Source organism: Malaclemys terrapin, chromosome 23 (assembly GCF_027887155.1).
Source record: "Malaclemys terrapin pileata isolate rMalTer1 chromosome 23, rMalTer1.hap1, whole genome shotgun sequence".
Taxonomy (NCBI): domain Eukaryota; kingdom Metazoa; phylum Chordata; order Testudines; family Emydidae; genus Malaclemys; species Malaclemys terrapin.
The window spans coordinates 6,608,114-6,623,242 of record NC_071527.1 but is presented as its reverse complement, the minus strand read 5'-3'; the positions used below and the strand labels follow the sequence as shown (position 1 = coordinate 6,623,242).

Sequence of the window (15,129 nt, the reverse complement as noted above, 5' to 3'; positions counted from 1 at the left end):
CAGCTGCGGCCCTGCTCCTGGACCTGGCTCTGGGGAGGCGGGGGTGGTAGTGGACAAGGGTAAGGGGGGCGTGACCCTCAAAAGTTTGGGGACCACTGATCTATGCATATCCTGCTGCAACAAATCAAACTAGCTCTGTACCCCTCATCCTTCCACATTCGGTGAGTTCACTCGCCAATGGCCCATCTACCCCACCTCCTCCCATACCAGATCACTCAGACCAGTCTGTACTGATGTATTACTCAGGCTTTATTTCCAGCCAGCCCCCTCGTACAAACATTCAATGTCAAATTACCCCAGCAAGCAGCTCGTCTGCCCTGTCTGGGGCTCAGAGACGGCCTGGGCGGGGCTGCGTTGCTCCTCACGTGTTCTTTCTGCAGGCCAAGCGCCCGACGGGATTCCCGATTCCCCCCGCTCCGCGAAGCAGAACAAATTAAGGCTCTTTCACCAACCTTGTGTCAATATCGTTATCCCAGACAGGGAAACTGGGGAACAGGGAGGCGATGGGAGATTCTCACAGGTGGTCAGGGGCAGATCTGGGAATGGGACCCAGGTGTCCTGGGCACTAGCCACAAGACCATTGTTTCCTCCTTTGTCCCAACCTTTCTCTCATCTATTGTATACTCCCCTGATCACCCCTTCCCCAAGAGCCAAGCTCCCCCTCTCTCCTTCCTCTGGACCTGCCCTCTCCTGTCACATCATGGGCACCCCCTGGGAGAGGAATGGGCTGGCCCCCTCTACCCTGCAAGGGAGCAGTGGAGGAGGGGGAGCCATGGCCATCCTACATCCTTTCTCGTAGCCAGGAGGAGGAGCTCAGCGGGCCTGCAGCCCAGCTCCCAGAGTCACTGCAGCTGGTGCAGGGGCTAAGATGGGACTGTCACTCCAGCTGAGTGACACCTGGCAGGTGTCTGCGTCCCCGGGCAACTCCCTGTGGAGAGGCGGCTGGCACAGAGCCCCGAGGATCAGCAAACCCTGGCATTGCACCATCGGCCTGCAGACAGAGGCAGCGCAGAGGCCTGGGAGCTGGGTTTTAGTCCTGGGTGGGTCCCTTCCCCTGCCCCCTCCATGCCTCAGTTTCCCCTGCTGTGAAATGAGGGAGATGGGGGATTTGTGAGTGCAGAGTATTATCATAAACACCAGGCTTCTGCTGAGCAAGATCCTCCCATAACCCACTCCCAGAGGTAAGGAGAAAGGGCCAACCCTTTAGTGCCCCACGGTCTCCTCGAGGAGTCACCTGACAGGTGGTACCATCGCAAGCCAGCTGGCGTTCCCAGGCTGTAGCCCGGTCTCGACCCACTCTAAAGTCTGTGGGGAATAGAAGAGTCTGAACCTGACCCCCCAATGCCACTATTTGTCCCCCTACCCAGCTCCCCATGGCCAAGATCTGCACCCCCCATTAAAAGCTTCGAGGGACAGTGTGGGCTAGTGGATAGTCCACCGGACTAGGACTCGGGAGACCCAGCTTCTATTCCTGGCTCTGCTGGGTGACCTTTGGCAAGTCACTTTGCTGCTCAGTGCCTCAGTTTCCACTCACAAATATTGACTGTTATTGTGAGCTCTTTGGGGCAGGGAGCCAGGGGGGCAAGTGGGGCAATTTGCCCTGGGCCCCACAGGGGCCCTGCGAGCCCTGGCCGAGAATCCCTTCCCTGGCTAGAGGCGCCTTTTTAATTTTTACTCACCCAGCGGCGCTCCGGGTCTTCGGCGGCATTTTGGTGGCAGGTCCTTCAGTACTGCCGAAGACGCGGAGCGAGTGAAGGACCCGCCGCTGCCGCAGACTCGGAGCGCCGCCCGGTGAGTACAAGCGCCGCAGCGGGTGGTGCCTTTTTTTATGTCCACTCCCCCGCTTTGCCCCAGGGCCCCTGAATCCTCTGGGCGGCCCTGCAGGGAGTGTAAACAACATAGCCCAGGCCCAGGACAGTGTGCATGTGTGTGCATGGAAGGTGTATACCTGTGTATGCCCATCAGTGGGTGAGTGGCTGAGGACATATGCCCTGTGTATGTGTCTTGGGGGAGGGTGTGTGTCTGGTCTGTATGCCTATGAGGGGGGGAATAGAGGTGCATGCCATCTATGTGGGGGGGAGGGTTAAGGAGATGCATGTCCATGAAGGGGATGGGGGGTAACTTAAGGGCTGCACACCCACCCATCCGTGTGGGGCTGGCATATCTGTGTGGGACTGGCGTGACCACATGAGGGCTGTGCTCCTAGCCTGGGGGCAGATGGGGGGCATGGCCAAAGCACACTGCATTATGGGTATTCCCTCCTCCCGGAGCCCCTGGGAGCAGAGGGCAAGTTAGAGCAGCCCTGAGGCTGCTCCGACACGAAGGGGTTGGGACTGATCCCAGAATACAGGGCACACAATTTATTGATCACAAGCAGCCAACCAAACAGAAATGGGGCTCGATCCCTTGATCTGGGGAACAAACCCATGGCCACAACCATGCAGACATGGCTTCTGGCCAAGCCGCCTGCACCCCACTCACCCGCTGGATGCCGTGCGGTGTACACCCCTCCTGCCTGCCGGGGGTATGGACAAGACCTGTGTCAGCTCCATAAGGGGCCAATCGGTTCACACTTGCGCTCAGGCAGCTCTGATCCCATCCAGCAGGGGGCAGCGGCAGGTTCGAATCCGGCCCAGGTGGGGGTGGTTATATACAGCGCCGGCAAAAGCTGGGGTGACACAGGCGTGGCACCATCCCTGCCCCCAGAGTTCCTCTTCCTCCGTCAGTGCCAACCCGAGGCCCAAGGAGCATTCCCAGGCACCGTGGGCTGGTGGCAGGTGAGAATGGGGGCAGCACCCCTTGCCAGCTCAGCACACCCCCGCCGGCAACTCGGCTCCCAGGGACTGGAGCCGCTGGCGGGCGCACTCGGCCGTCAGCCGGGCCTCGGGATCGGGGTCCCAGCAGTCCTCCAGCAGCTCCCGCAGGCAGATGGAGACCTAGGGGAGAGGGGTCTCTCAGGGTGCAGGTGGCTCCGGACCCCAGGCTGGCTGAGGGGTCGCCCTGAGGAGAACCTGCTGCAGCAGAGACAAGACCCTCACCCCCACCCTGCTCACCTGTGGGGCTCAGGCCAGGGCTGTAAAGCCCCCAGGGAATATAATAAAATCTGGGGGGTCGCCAAAGGGTCTCACTACATAGATGTATTTACCGCTGGCCCTTTAAACCAACAGCAGAGCTAGCTGCGTCTTTCCTCCCCTCCACTGCTCCTTTATCCCTTCCCCCTAGTGTCCCCCCAAACCCCTTTACCTGGCCTGTCCCCCTCCAGGAGTCGGGGATGGCTGGCCTCCTCCTCTCCTCCACGGCCAGTCTCCTCAGCTCCCCATACGTGGGACTGCTGCCCAGCTCCGCCTCGTAGGCCAGCTGGAAGGGAGGGACCCCGCAGTCTAGGGGAGGAGAGAGTGGGACAAGTGGGGGTCAAACAGCCGTGGCTTCCATCCAGCCCAGCCCCTAAGATGACCTGGGTACCAGCGACTGGCTCAGTGTGTGGGCTCGTGTCGCCTTCAAGTGGCCAGCAGAGCAGATAAAAGTCCAACTACTGCTGCTGGCTAATGGGGATTCCCCTTGGCTCCAAGAGACCTGATTCTCGGCACACTCAGGCTGCACTGACAGCACAGTGGGGATATGTGGCCCCCTGGGGAGTCTCCCCCCAGGCAGCAGGCTCCCCAGTTGGTGTGGGGCTGGCGTGGCCACGTAAGGGCTCTGCTCCTAGCCCCAGTGCAGGGGGCAGAGCAGGGCATGGTCAAAGCACACTGCATTATGGGTATTCCCTGCCTCCCGGGGCCCATTGGAGCAGAGGGTAAGTTAGAACAGCCCTGAGGCTGCTCCGACACCAGAGGTGTGGGACTGGGCCCAGAATACGAGGAGCACAAACTTGTCCCTGCCCCTCCCAGCCCAGGAAGGGGGTAAACGAGAATCAACCCCCCCCTGGATTTGGAGTGTATGGAGCTGCAACTCTGGCCCCAGGGCCCCCTCCCTCCTGGGCAGCTTGGCTCACTGCTCCTAGGAATCAGCCCGTAAGCAATACCCCTTTTCCCCTTCCCACGCCAGCCGGGGGCAGGCATCCTCCCCAGGGGCTGAGCTCCCAGACACCTCCCCAGGGCAGGGACCACTGTGCAGCCCAGAAGGTCCAGTGACAGGTGAGGATGTGAGTGTGTGTGTGGGGGGGGTGAGAATTTGCATGTTATTTCTCCAAACTTCCACCAGGTGGCAGCCTTTCCAGCACTTTATTTGTCTGTGCTGCCACCAGGGAGTGGGGAGGCTCTTGATTTGATAGTGCGGGGAAGGGGGGGTACAGCAGGGGGGAGAGAAATTCTTGGCGCGGGGGGTGTTGAGGCTTTCTAGGGATGGGGGCTGCATACAGCAGCACGGCCATGGCTGGGGGAAGTGGGCTGAGCAATGGTTAAGCTGGGGGGCATGAGGAGCCATGGGGTGCAGAAAGGGACCAGTACAGGCAGGACAGAGGCCTGGGGGATGGGCTCCAAGCCTGGATCCTGCCTGGCATGGCCTAGCTGGGGTCCAGGGGGTCACGCCCAGCGCCGAGCCCTACAGCCGCTCACCTGGGGAGAGCCCCGAGCATCTCGACAGGATCTCCCAGAGCACCAGGGCCAGGGAGTAGATGTCGGCCTGCTTCAGCGCGCGGCCCCAGACCTGCAGGTCCAGGCTGTCATCCAGGATCTCGGGGGCCATGTACCGCTGGGTCCCTGCCTGGGATCAGGCAGGCAGGTCAGCGCCAGCCGCCGACCACGTGCCACGCGAGGGTGAGCTTCCCCATGCTAGTGCAACCGTCTGCATGTGCCAGGGTTGAAGTTCCCATGCGTGTACCCGTGAACAGGGCTGATTCGTACCAAATGGGGCTCCCAGCCTCCCCCCAAACAGCCTCCTTTCCACGGGCTCCCCTACCTCGCCCCCCCACCTCAATGCTCAATCACGTTCTGACACGCTCACATGTGATCACACACATCCCCCCGTGCGCTCATATACCGGGGAGCTCAGACTCCCCCAGCCTCCACCTTCGCCACCCCCATTAAAACTTCCCCTCTCTGCCCTAGATGTGTGTGGGGGGGTATCACGGACACACACACTCCCAGCTCTCCAGCTGGACTCACCGCCCAGAGTACAAGTGCTGCACACACACACACACACACACACGCAGACACATACACACACACACACACAGACACACACACACACACGCAGACACATACACAGACACACACAGACACACATGTTGCAGCTCCAGGGGGAAACGAGCCCATTTGGCTAACACACACACACACACACGCAGACACATACACACACACACACACAGACACACACACACAGACACACACACACACGCAGACACACACACACACACACACACACACACACACGCAGACACATACACACACACAGTTCCTACCTTCCTGACAGCAGCTTCCATGCGGCCGCCGCCCCATTGCTCCAGGCATGCGGGCAGCGCCGTGGCCAGGCCGAAGTCGCTGATGGCGCAGCTCTGGTCCTCCCGCACCAGCACGTTCTGGCTGCTCAGGTCCCGGTGTGCCACGCTGGGCTTGTGCAGGCCTGGCACCGAGGAGACACGGGTTAGGAAGGGTCCAGCTGTGTGCGTGTGGGGGGGGGGGAGCCACTGTGCTCCTCAGTGCCACCAGAGGGCAAGAAGGGCCGAATCCTGGCCCCCCCACCCTACCCCTGGGATAGGCACGGAGAACGGGACATTGCAGAGACTGCACCAGCTCGGCTCATGGGCCTAGTGCACTGGACAGGCTGGTGGGGGATGGGGGACCCTTGGCTGTGATTGGCTAGTGGAGGGGAGGACTGACGGGCCATGTGTCCTATCCCCACCTCCCAGCTCCTGTGCTCCCCCTTGAGGATGGGCGAACTCGCCGCGCCGAGGCGGTGGGTGGGGCGAACTCGTCACATTGCGGCCGGTTGGGCACCAGGAGTGGGGAAAAGGGGGCTCGCAGCTGTGTCCGCAGCCATGGGGCTCGGGCAGGGCAAGGCGTTGCCCCAGGGGCCTGCTGCTCCCCCTGCAGGGCTCCGGGAGCCAGGGAGGCTCTTACCGTTGTGCCAGAGCTCCTCGTGCAGGAAGGCCAGCCCCCGGGCCAGCGACAGGGCCAGTCTGATGGTGGTGTCCCAGGTGCTGACGTGCTGGCTTAGGAAGTGTCTCAGGGAACCCTGCGGGCAGACAGAGCCCAGCTCAGTCAGACCCCAGGCCAGAATCACAGGGGCCCGTCAGATGCAGCCCTGACCCCGTGCAGTCTACTCACCAGGACCCCATCCAGTCTGGCCGTGAAACTCCAAGTGGGGAGGAGGGCCCCGGTCCTTTCCCTGGCTGGATCCATCCCCCTGATGGGGAGCGATGGGATGATTCCCCAGCTGGACCCATCCCCCATCAGGAAGAGTTTTCTGAATACACTAAATTCTTTCTCTCCATATCTGGGAACAGGCAGAATCCCGGAGCAAAATCTCCTCCTTGCCCGTGCACAGGTACTCAATCCCCACGCAGTTCTGCACATGCCCAGCAGAGGGCAGTGGCATCCTCCCCCCCATGCCCAGGGCTGGCTGCGGGGTGAGCACTTACCGCTGGGTAGAGCTGCAGCACCAACAGGCTCCCTTGTTCCCCGCGCACCCCTCCTCGCCCAGCCGCCAGGAGCCGGGCCACGTTGTCGTGGTTCATCAGGGGCAGGCTGTGCACGGACCACTCGGCTGCAAAGTGCTGGGAGCAGGCGTCGGGGAAGGCCTTGATTGCGACGGGCGTCTGGTGCAGGGTGCCCTGCCACACCACGGAGAAGCGCCCATCCTGGAGCACCTGCGGGGGACAAAGACAGCTAGGGTGACACTCTGACCTGCCTCCGGGCTGCCCTGGCACCGGGGGTGGGCAAGGGCAACCTGGGATGTAGAGGGGACCACAGAACCTAGCCGTATCCTAGGTAGGGCACTGCTGCGGGGAAGCTCACAGCGCTAGTGTCCCAGCTGGGCACTGCTGCGGGGAAGCTCGCAGCGCTGTGGAGTCCATGGCCGGGCACTGGTGCAGGGATGCTTAGCAGTGTGGATACAATTTATTTTATTTTAACTCCCATGGGAGTTAGGTAACCTTTGAAAATACCTGTAGGCACCTATTAGCATCTTTAGGTGCCTAAATACCTTTGAAAGGCTCCAGAATGACCAGAAACAATCCCTCAATTCACTAACGACAGATCATTCTCCCACTGTTGAATAAGCCAGTTAGTTTTGAATGCAAACTGCGTTTGGATAAACTTAGGGTTTGGGCCCCTTACGTATCCAGGGCATTTAAGGAGTTTTATTTCACTAATCAAAACGTTTTCAAATGCCGGTTTTGTGCATTTTTACTGGAATGCCAATTTCCATCCAGATGCAGCTTGCGACAAATCACAAGTGACCAATCATCTGTTAGCAAATAAGAAACGTGTCCTTGGCCGTTTCCGAACATAATCCAAACTGTCAAAATTAAGATTCTCACTAAATAAATGCTAAGCTACATAACTGCTTAAATAAATGTGTATAGATATAACGTGTCCTCCGGTTAGCAAAGAGAAGGACCAAATTTAGAGAACAGGCTATATTTAGTAGCGAATCGACATGTTTGAATGGTTACCCACCAACCAGAACGAACCGTTGGGAAAAGAACTAAAAAATACAAATGCAAAACGCAATTAAAATCAGTGACTTAAGTCAAGGTTTCCTGCTTGGTGATTTAAATCAAGATTAAAATCCGTGCTTTAAATCAGTCCACCCTGAAGCTTGCAGCAGTGGAAATCCTGCCTGGCACTGCCCCAGGGAAGCTCGCAGCTCTGGAGCCCCCGCCTGGCACTGCCAGCACAAACACCTGCTTGCATGGGCCAAGACTGATCCGCCTCCTCCCGCAGCTCAACGGGGACATGCCAGGTGATGCTTGCTGTCCCCCCTGCAGAACCAGGCTGCAACCCACACGGACAGAGGCGAGACCGAGGCAAAGGCCAGTCCGTGCTGTCAGCCCCAACGCAGCCACCAAGTGAGACCTGGAGGAACTGGAGCGCTGGCAGCTCCAGGCTGGGGAGTTCCCTCTCACGGCTGGAATGGGGGTCTATGGTGCCTTTGGTCAGCTCGCCGCTCTCCTCCTGGCACAGCAGCCCTGCACAGACCTTCACCCTTCTCAGCACTGCGGAGAGAAAGCGAGAGAGATTCCCCCTGCAGTAACACAGGGGACTGGGCCAAACGCCCAACCACGGTGCAGTGCCCTGGGACTACCACACAGAGCTGCAGGGCCCACGGGCTGCTCAACATAAACCACCGGGGTGGGGGGCGGGGGGTGGCGTGAGAGAGAACGTGTGTGGGTTTGTCACCAATCAACCCACGGCATGGTGTGTATATAGACAGTCAGACAGACAGGGTGAGTCATACACTAACCCAGTATGTGTGTGTGTAGAGTGAGAGAGACACACTGTGTGTGTACAGCCAGCCAGTGTATACACAGATAGTGTGGGTGTGTATGTATGTGTGAGTCAGACACAAACGCAGAGTGAGTGTGTGTGTGTGGAGCGAGAGAGAGAGACAGATGGTTTGTGCATAGATAGACAGTGTGGGTGTGTATGTTTGTGTGTCATACACCAACTCAGTTTGTATGTGTGTGTCACGGAGTATTGGGGGACTCAGGGCCCTGCACCCCCGGCTTCCTGCGATTCACCATGACTCTCAGCCAGCCAGTAAAGCAGAAGGTTTATTTGGATGACAGGAATACAGTCCAAGACAGGTCTTGCAGGCACAGACAACTGGGACCCCCTCAGTTTGGTCCATCTTGGGGTCCCAGCCCCCCTTGGGAGGTCAGAGCCATCTCTGCCCCCCAGCCATCTCTCCAGCCTGCTTCCCACACTCTCCCTTCAGCAACCCCTCCCACAGCCTTTGTTCAGTTTCCCGGGCTAAGGAGTCACCTGGCCTTCAACCCCTCCCTGGGTTCTCGTGTTACACACGTAGGTATGCGCCCTCGGGCTGTCTCCCATCTCCCAATGCAGACTATTCAGCCACACTTCCCTGTCAGCATTCACAGACCACAGTGAGAACAGGCCCAGTTCGTCACAGTGTGTATATAGAGAGACAAACAGACTGTGTGTGTAGAGAGAGATAGACTGTGTGTGTCGACAGACCCTCTGTGTGTGTGTGTGTGTGTGTGTGTGTGTGTGTGTGTAGAGAGACAGCCTGTGAATACGGACAAACCACGTGTGTGTGTGTGTGTGTGTAGAGAGAGACAGACTGTGTGTGTTGACAGACCCTGTCTGTGTGTGTGTGTGTGTGTGTGAATCGTACACCAACCCAGTGTGTGTGTGTCAGGCTGTGCGTGTACCTGCATGTGAGGCAGAGGCAGGGACTGAGGGGAGAGGGACAGGGAGTCTAATAAATACTAAGAACCCCCCCAGCACCCCAAGCCCTGTGATTTTAACAGGCCGCTTGAGCTGAAGGGGGTTCCCCACTGGGGCTATCGGCGTTGGGCCTTGGTCAGAATTCCAGCTGCGCCCACTAGAGGGCAACCTGGGTCCAGACTGGCGCAGCAGCCCTCATGCTGCCTCCAGCAGAGGGCAGCGGCGTCCATGGGCAATTAACTGGCTTCGTGCCCCTGGCCAGGGCGTCCCCTGCTGGCTGGGACCAGGGACCACAGCGACATTACAGAGCCACTCCTTCCCTCACACGACTGGGGCTTGTGCTAATGGGGCCCAGGTTCCATGGCTGGGACGACCAGGAGACCCGTGATGGGGGGCAGGGGGTGACATCTCAAACCCCATATTCCCCGCTGGGCCGAGTGCCTGGAGGAGCCGGGCGGGGGGCGGGGAGGCCATACCTAGGAAGGCCAGACAGCTGAGGAAGAACAGCAGTGAGCAGGCCACGGCGATCCAGGTGGTGCCCGTCGGAGCAGACCCAGCCGAGGCTGCGGACAAGGCAGGGGGGGAGGCCGAACTGAGGACTCAGCCACAGACACGGCCCGGGGATAGATGAAAAGGATGCCCAGGATACTGCTCCCGCTGGGGCGTTGGGATCCAGCCGTCGCCGGCTTGCCCCCTTGGGTGCGCCCCCCGGCACCAGGCCCACCCCCGCGCTAAATGTCCTGAGCAACAGCGCTCCCAGCCACTCCCTGGGGGCACCATTCCCAGCCGGACCTGTCCCCCCCTCCCCCGTCAGGGAACGGGGGCCCCCTAGCCTGTCCCCTGGGGGGCAATTCCTCACCTGGATGCGGCGTGTCGGGGTGCCCACCACCCCCAATGTTCAGCCTAAGTGACCCTTTTCTTAATCAACTCCCATGACCCCTCCCGTCTCCTCGGGGCCCAGTGGCCACCTCTCCCAACTAGCCACTAGCCAGCCCCCTCCTGGAGCAGAGAGGCTGAGGAACCGGACGGGGGCTGCCGGAGCCCCTCACATCTGGCCCTCACTCCCCGTCCCACCCATGGAATGCTCCTCTGCTCGAGTTTTAATTAAACTCCAGGAGAAAAGACGGCTTCCCCCCCACACACACACTTCTGTCAGCTGCCAACATTCCTGTATCCTCCCTATGCTGCAGCCCATCAAAGCCGGTAGGGTGGGGAGCTGGGTCGCGGCACTACAAAGCTAGGTGGGGGGGACCCAAGCCAGCCCTAGGAGCAGGGCAGTCAGATCCTGGCCTGGCCAATTCCAGCTCGGCATCCTTCCTGGCAGATGCCAAGATAGTCCCCTTGCAGGGAGTGGAGTCTAGTGGTCAGAGCAGGGGGCTGGGAGTCAGGACTCCTGGGTTCTATTCTTAGCTTGGGGAAGGGAGTTGGGTCTAGTGGTTAGTGCAGGGGAGCTGCATCTCGGGGCAAGGCACAGGGGGCTCGTCCCGTCCCTTTCTCTCCAGCCCGCAAAGTGGGGTCTGCGACTAAGTGCTTCTTCCTGCTGCAGGAATGAATGAACCGGAGATGAGAGGGAAGCAGCGGGATGGAGGGGTGCAGGGAGAGCCGAGGGAATTACCTCTCCTTTGCTGCACTGTGCCACCCTCCACTGCCCCTTTGCCCCAGCTGCGCCCTGCTGCCCTGTGCTGGGGGATGGGGCTCCAGAGGTCCCCGACCCCTGTTCTGCTCACAGCCCCCCGCCCCCCGAGATCTAACATACTGGAATCAGACTGGCCCTGGCTACAGCATCAAAGACCTCAGGGGCCAGAGCTCGATCCCTGATCTCTTCCCTGCCCTAGGCGCTCTCACTGGGGAGCCAGGCAGAGGCTCGGCCAGGGGTCCAGCACGGGGCCCTCGTGCCTGATCAGGGCAAACCTAGGCCAGGAGCCCACACCAGGGGGTCAGGGTTTGGCACCGTAGGAGCAGCCACTCAGAGCACAGCCCCCCTCCCTGTGCTGAGCCCTCTGAGTCAGCCCCCCATCCCGCAGCCCTGGCCCTGGGATACAGTAAGAATCAGGATTTGAACCCCCACTCCCCGGCTTTAACTACTATACACCACTCCCACCCGAGCTGGGCATAGAACCCAGGAGTCCTGGCTCCCCATCCCCCGGCTCTAACCCACTAAACCACACTCCTCCCCCAAACTGGGTACAGAACCCAGGCATCCTGGCTCCCTCCACTAGACCCCACTCCCCACAGAAAGTCCAGCAGCCCCACGTGGCAGCTGCTCGGCAGGACGCAACATGGGCAGCATCGCTGGGTCAGACCTGGTCCCGCCAGCCCAGCCCGGTCCCGTGTGAGCGCCGGGTTCCCCTGCCTCCCAGCTGCTTATCAGGGTGACTCAGAGCTCTGGCGCTCGCACTCCCCTGCCTGGCTCGCCTCCCCAAGGTCTGTGGGGCAGCGTCCAGGCCAGAACATCCAGATAGCCAGGGTCTCCCCCAGGACTGCGCACCTGCTGGAGGGCAGGGAGAGGAGATCCCGGCCTTCATGGGTCTGGGGGGGGGGTGTTACACACTGACTGCCCCATGCTAAGCAGGGTCCTTCTCCCAGCCTGGGGTGGGGGGAAGTTTGCAGAGGGGATGCACAGGGGAGACTGGGATGGGGACACTTTGGGGAGCGGAGCAGAGCCAGACCGGGAGGGGGGGGGAAGGGGATGCATGGGACAGACATGACAGGAAGGGCCAGGGCAATTATTTATGCTTTATCTTGTGTCTGGCTCAATTTTTTTTCAACACGCGCCCCCCTGCCGACTACCTCAGACATCTCCCTCCCCCCGCTCTACCAGTGCCCCTCAATCCTGACCCATAGCCACCTGCTAATCCCACCCCGCCCCCCCAGCTCTGCCAGTGCCCCTCAGTCCTGACCCGCAGCCTCCTGCTAACCCCCCCTGCCTGCCCCCCAGCTCTGCCGGAGACTCTCAATCCCAACAACCCCACTCCGCTCCCTCAGACATCTCCCTCCCCCAGCTCTGCCAGTGCCCCTCAATCCTGACCCGCAGCCCCCTGCTAATCCCACCCTGGGCTCCCCCAGCTCTGCCAGTGCCCCTCAATCCTGACCTGCAGCCCCCTGCTAATCCCACCCTGGGCTCCCCCAGCTCTGCCAGTGCCCCTCAGTCCTCACCCGCAGCCTCCTGCTAATCCCACCCTGGGCTCCCCCAGCTCTGCCAGTGCCCCTAAATCCTGACCCGCAGCCCCCTGCTAATCCCACCCTGGGCTCCCCCAGCTCTGCCAGTGCCCCTCAGTCCTCACCCGCAGCCTCCTGCTAACCCCCCTGCCCGCCCCCCCAGCTCTGCTGGAGACCCTCAGTCCCAACATGCCCCTCACTACCTCAGACATCTCCCTCCCCCAGCTCTGCCAGTGCCCCTCAGTCCCGACACCCTCCTCTCCGCTACCTCAGACATCTCCATCCCCCAGGTCTGCCAGTGCCCCTCAATCCCGACACCCTCCTCCCCGCTCCCTCAGACATCTCCCTCCCCCAGCTCTGCCGGAGCCCCTCAATCCCGACACCCTCCTCCCCACTCCCTCAGACATCTCCCTCCCCCAGCTCTGCCAGCGCCCCTCAGTCCTGCCCTGCAGCTCCCTGCTAACCCTACCCTGGACCCCCCCAGCTCTGCCGGAGCCCCTCAATCACGACAATCCCCCCCCCGCTCCCTCAGACATCTCCATCCCCCAGCTCTGCCAGTGCCCCTCAGTTCTGACCTGCAGCCCCCTGCTAACCCCACCCTTGGCCCCCTGTCCCCCAGCGATACCTCACCTTGCGGCGCTGCAGGGGCCCCAAGCTGGCTGACGTTGGCATTGCAGAAGTCGGAGCGGCACAGGCAGCGCTGGAAGATGACCCCGGCAGTGTGGACGGGGCTGGTTTTGCAGGCTGGGGAGTCGCAGCCATCTCGGTCGCTGCCCCAGCAACCTGGCCTCCCGTAGAGAGACAGACAGACAGAGCCATCAGGGAACTGAGTCCCCCCCGCAGCCTAATCTCTTCTACCCCACCCCAGCACAACTCCCTCCCCCAGCAGTGTCCTGGGGTGCCCAAGCTCTGACCCTGCAGCCACCTGGGGATGGGAAAGACCCTCCCCCCTCGCTGGCCTGAGCCAGCCGCAGCCCAGCTGGACACGGGAGGCAGTCTGAGCAGGGGGCAGCCGCCGCACAGGCCTTTCCCTCCATGGGGAGTTGCAGGAGCAATAAACCCACCCGCTGCTTTTAGATTCACTTTTCACAGACACATGGGAAGTGAGTCGCCCAAGAGGTTGGTGCCAAAGCCAGGGATAGAACCCAGAAGCCCTGGCTCCCAGCCCCCCCTGCTCAAACCACTAGATCCCACTTCCCTGGGAGAACCGGGGATAGAACCCAGGAGTCCTGACTCCCAGCCCTGGGAGACAGAGCCAGTCCCAACGCTCTAGCCACCAGACCCCACTCCCTTCCCAGAGCAGAAATAGAACCCAGGCATCCTGCTTCCTTGGGGTAACCAGACGTCCCAATATTAGGGGCTTTATCTTATATAGGCAACTATCTCCCCCATTTTTCACACTTGCTGTCTGGTCACCCTATGCCCCACCCCATCACTTCAGCAGCCCCTCACCTTGCATCACCGCTTGGAGCTGGCCGTGGCTTTGGTTCCAGATCCCAAAGCAGCAGTGGCTGGAGTGGCAGAGGATGGTGCCGTGCTCAGCGCCCGCCAGGAGACGCCCCTGGTGCCGCATGGAGCCCTGCAGGTTGTGGGGGGTCTCATAGAAGACGCAGCTCCGGTTCCCGCTCACGGTGCCTGGAGAGACACAGAAGGCTCAGCTGGGTGGGTGCAGGACATACACTCGCTCTCTCCCTCCCACACCCCCTGGGGGCAGCAGCCTGGCCCTCCACCCGTCTCCCCCTGCCTGTGCAAGCCCTGCTGCCATGGGGCACTAGGAGAGCACAGGGGGCCCCCCACCCTGCCCCGTACCCAGCAGCAACCAGAGGCACAGCCCCCGAAGCAGGCGGAGGGCCCGGGGACACATGGTCACCCCATCCAGCCAGTGGTCCTTCTTCCAGCACCTGGAGCGTGCGTGTGAGCCCAGCTGGCCCTCCCCCAAGGCCCAGCACAGGTGGGAAGGACTTGGCCGGCTCCATGCGTGGGATGGGGCCGAGACACTGTCAACGGGATGCAAAAGGAGCGCATGGAAGGAGGATGGCGCTCCCCCGCGCCCCGCTCTGATCCTGCTCCCACCCTGAGACTCAGCCCCCATGGGCTCTGCTCCCCACCTTGGCCCCTGGCCTGCGGGCTGGCGCTCAGCCCAGAGCATAGCGTATCCTGCTGGGATATCAGCGACTCTTGCCTGCTCAGAGCCTGCTGGGAGCTGGACAGCAATTTCAGTGCCCGGGGCCCTCATCTGGAAGCAAACAGCTCCAAGGCCCGTTCCCAGCCCAGAGCCTTCCTCATAAAGCCCAGTCTCCATTCATAATCAGGGTCCAGGGGTCAGGTACATACACTGGGCCCCGTGCCCCTCGCCCCAGCAGAAGGCCCTCAGATGCAGCACTAATGCCAACTGGCGTAATTATCCTGCCTCCCTAAATATTCCCCCACCCCACTGAGCTGCAGCTGGATTGAGCTAAATACCTCTGTGGATCAGGGCCTGAACTTCCGTGTGGCTGTTAACAGCTGCCTTGCCCTACCCCAGAGGCAGCTGCAATTCAGCAAGTGTTGGCAAAAGCATTTCCCGGGGAAAAAGGGCTGCATCAAAGCTGCTCGAAAGAGCGATCCCCTGCTTTTTGCC

General features: G+C 60.9%; 1 protein-coding gene across 2 annotated transcripts; it reads right to left on the bottom strand.

Moving 5' to 3' along the window:
• Positions 1-231: 231 nt before the first annotated feature.
• Positions 232-14,414, bottom strand: AMHR2 (anti-Mullerian hormone receptor type 2). 2 transcript variants are annotated; one of them, XM_054012192.1, is made up of 11 exons: positions 14,319-14,414; positions 13,962-14,144; positions 13,140-13,292; positions 9,827-9,913; positions 8,016-8,155; positions 6,578-6,805; positions 6,057-6,171; positions 5,399-5,559; positions 4,554-4,701; positions 3,244-3,380; positions 232-2,936 (listed from the first exon to the last, which is right to left on the bottom strand). In XM_054012192.1, the coding sequence occupies exons 1-11, from the start codon at positions 14,371-14,373 to the stop codon at positions 2,808-2,810; spliced, it is 1,536 nt and encodes a 511-aa protein (XP_053868167.1). In that variant the 5' UTR covers positions 14,374-14,414; the 3' UTR covers positions 232-2,807. The 2 variants fall into 2 exon arrangements, with proteins under 2 accessions (XP_053868167.1, XP_053868168.1); XM_054012193.1 differs by lacking the exon at positions 9,827-9,913.
• Positions 14,415-15,129: the final 715 nt, after the last annotated feature.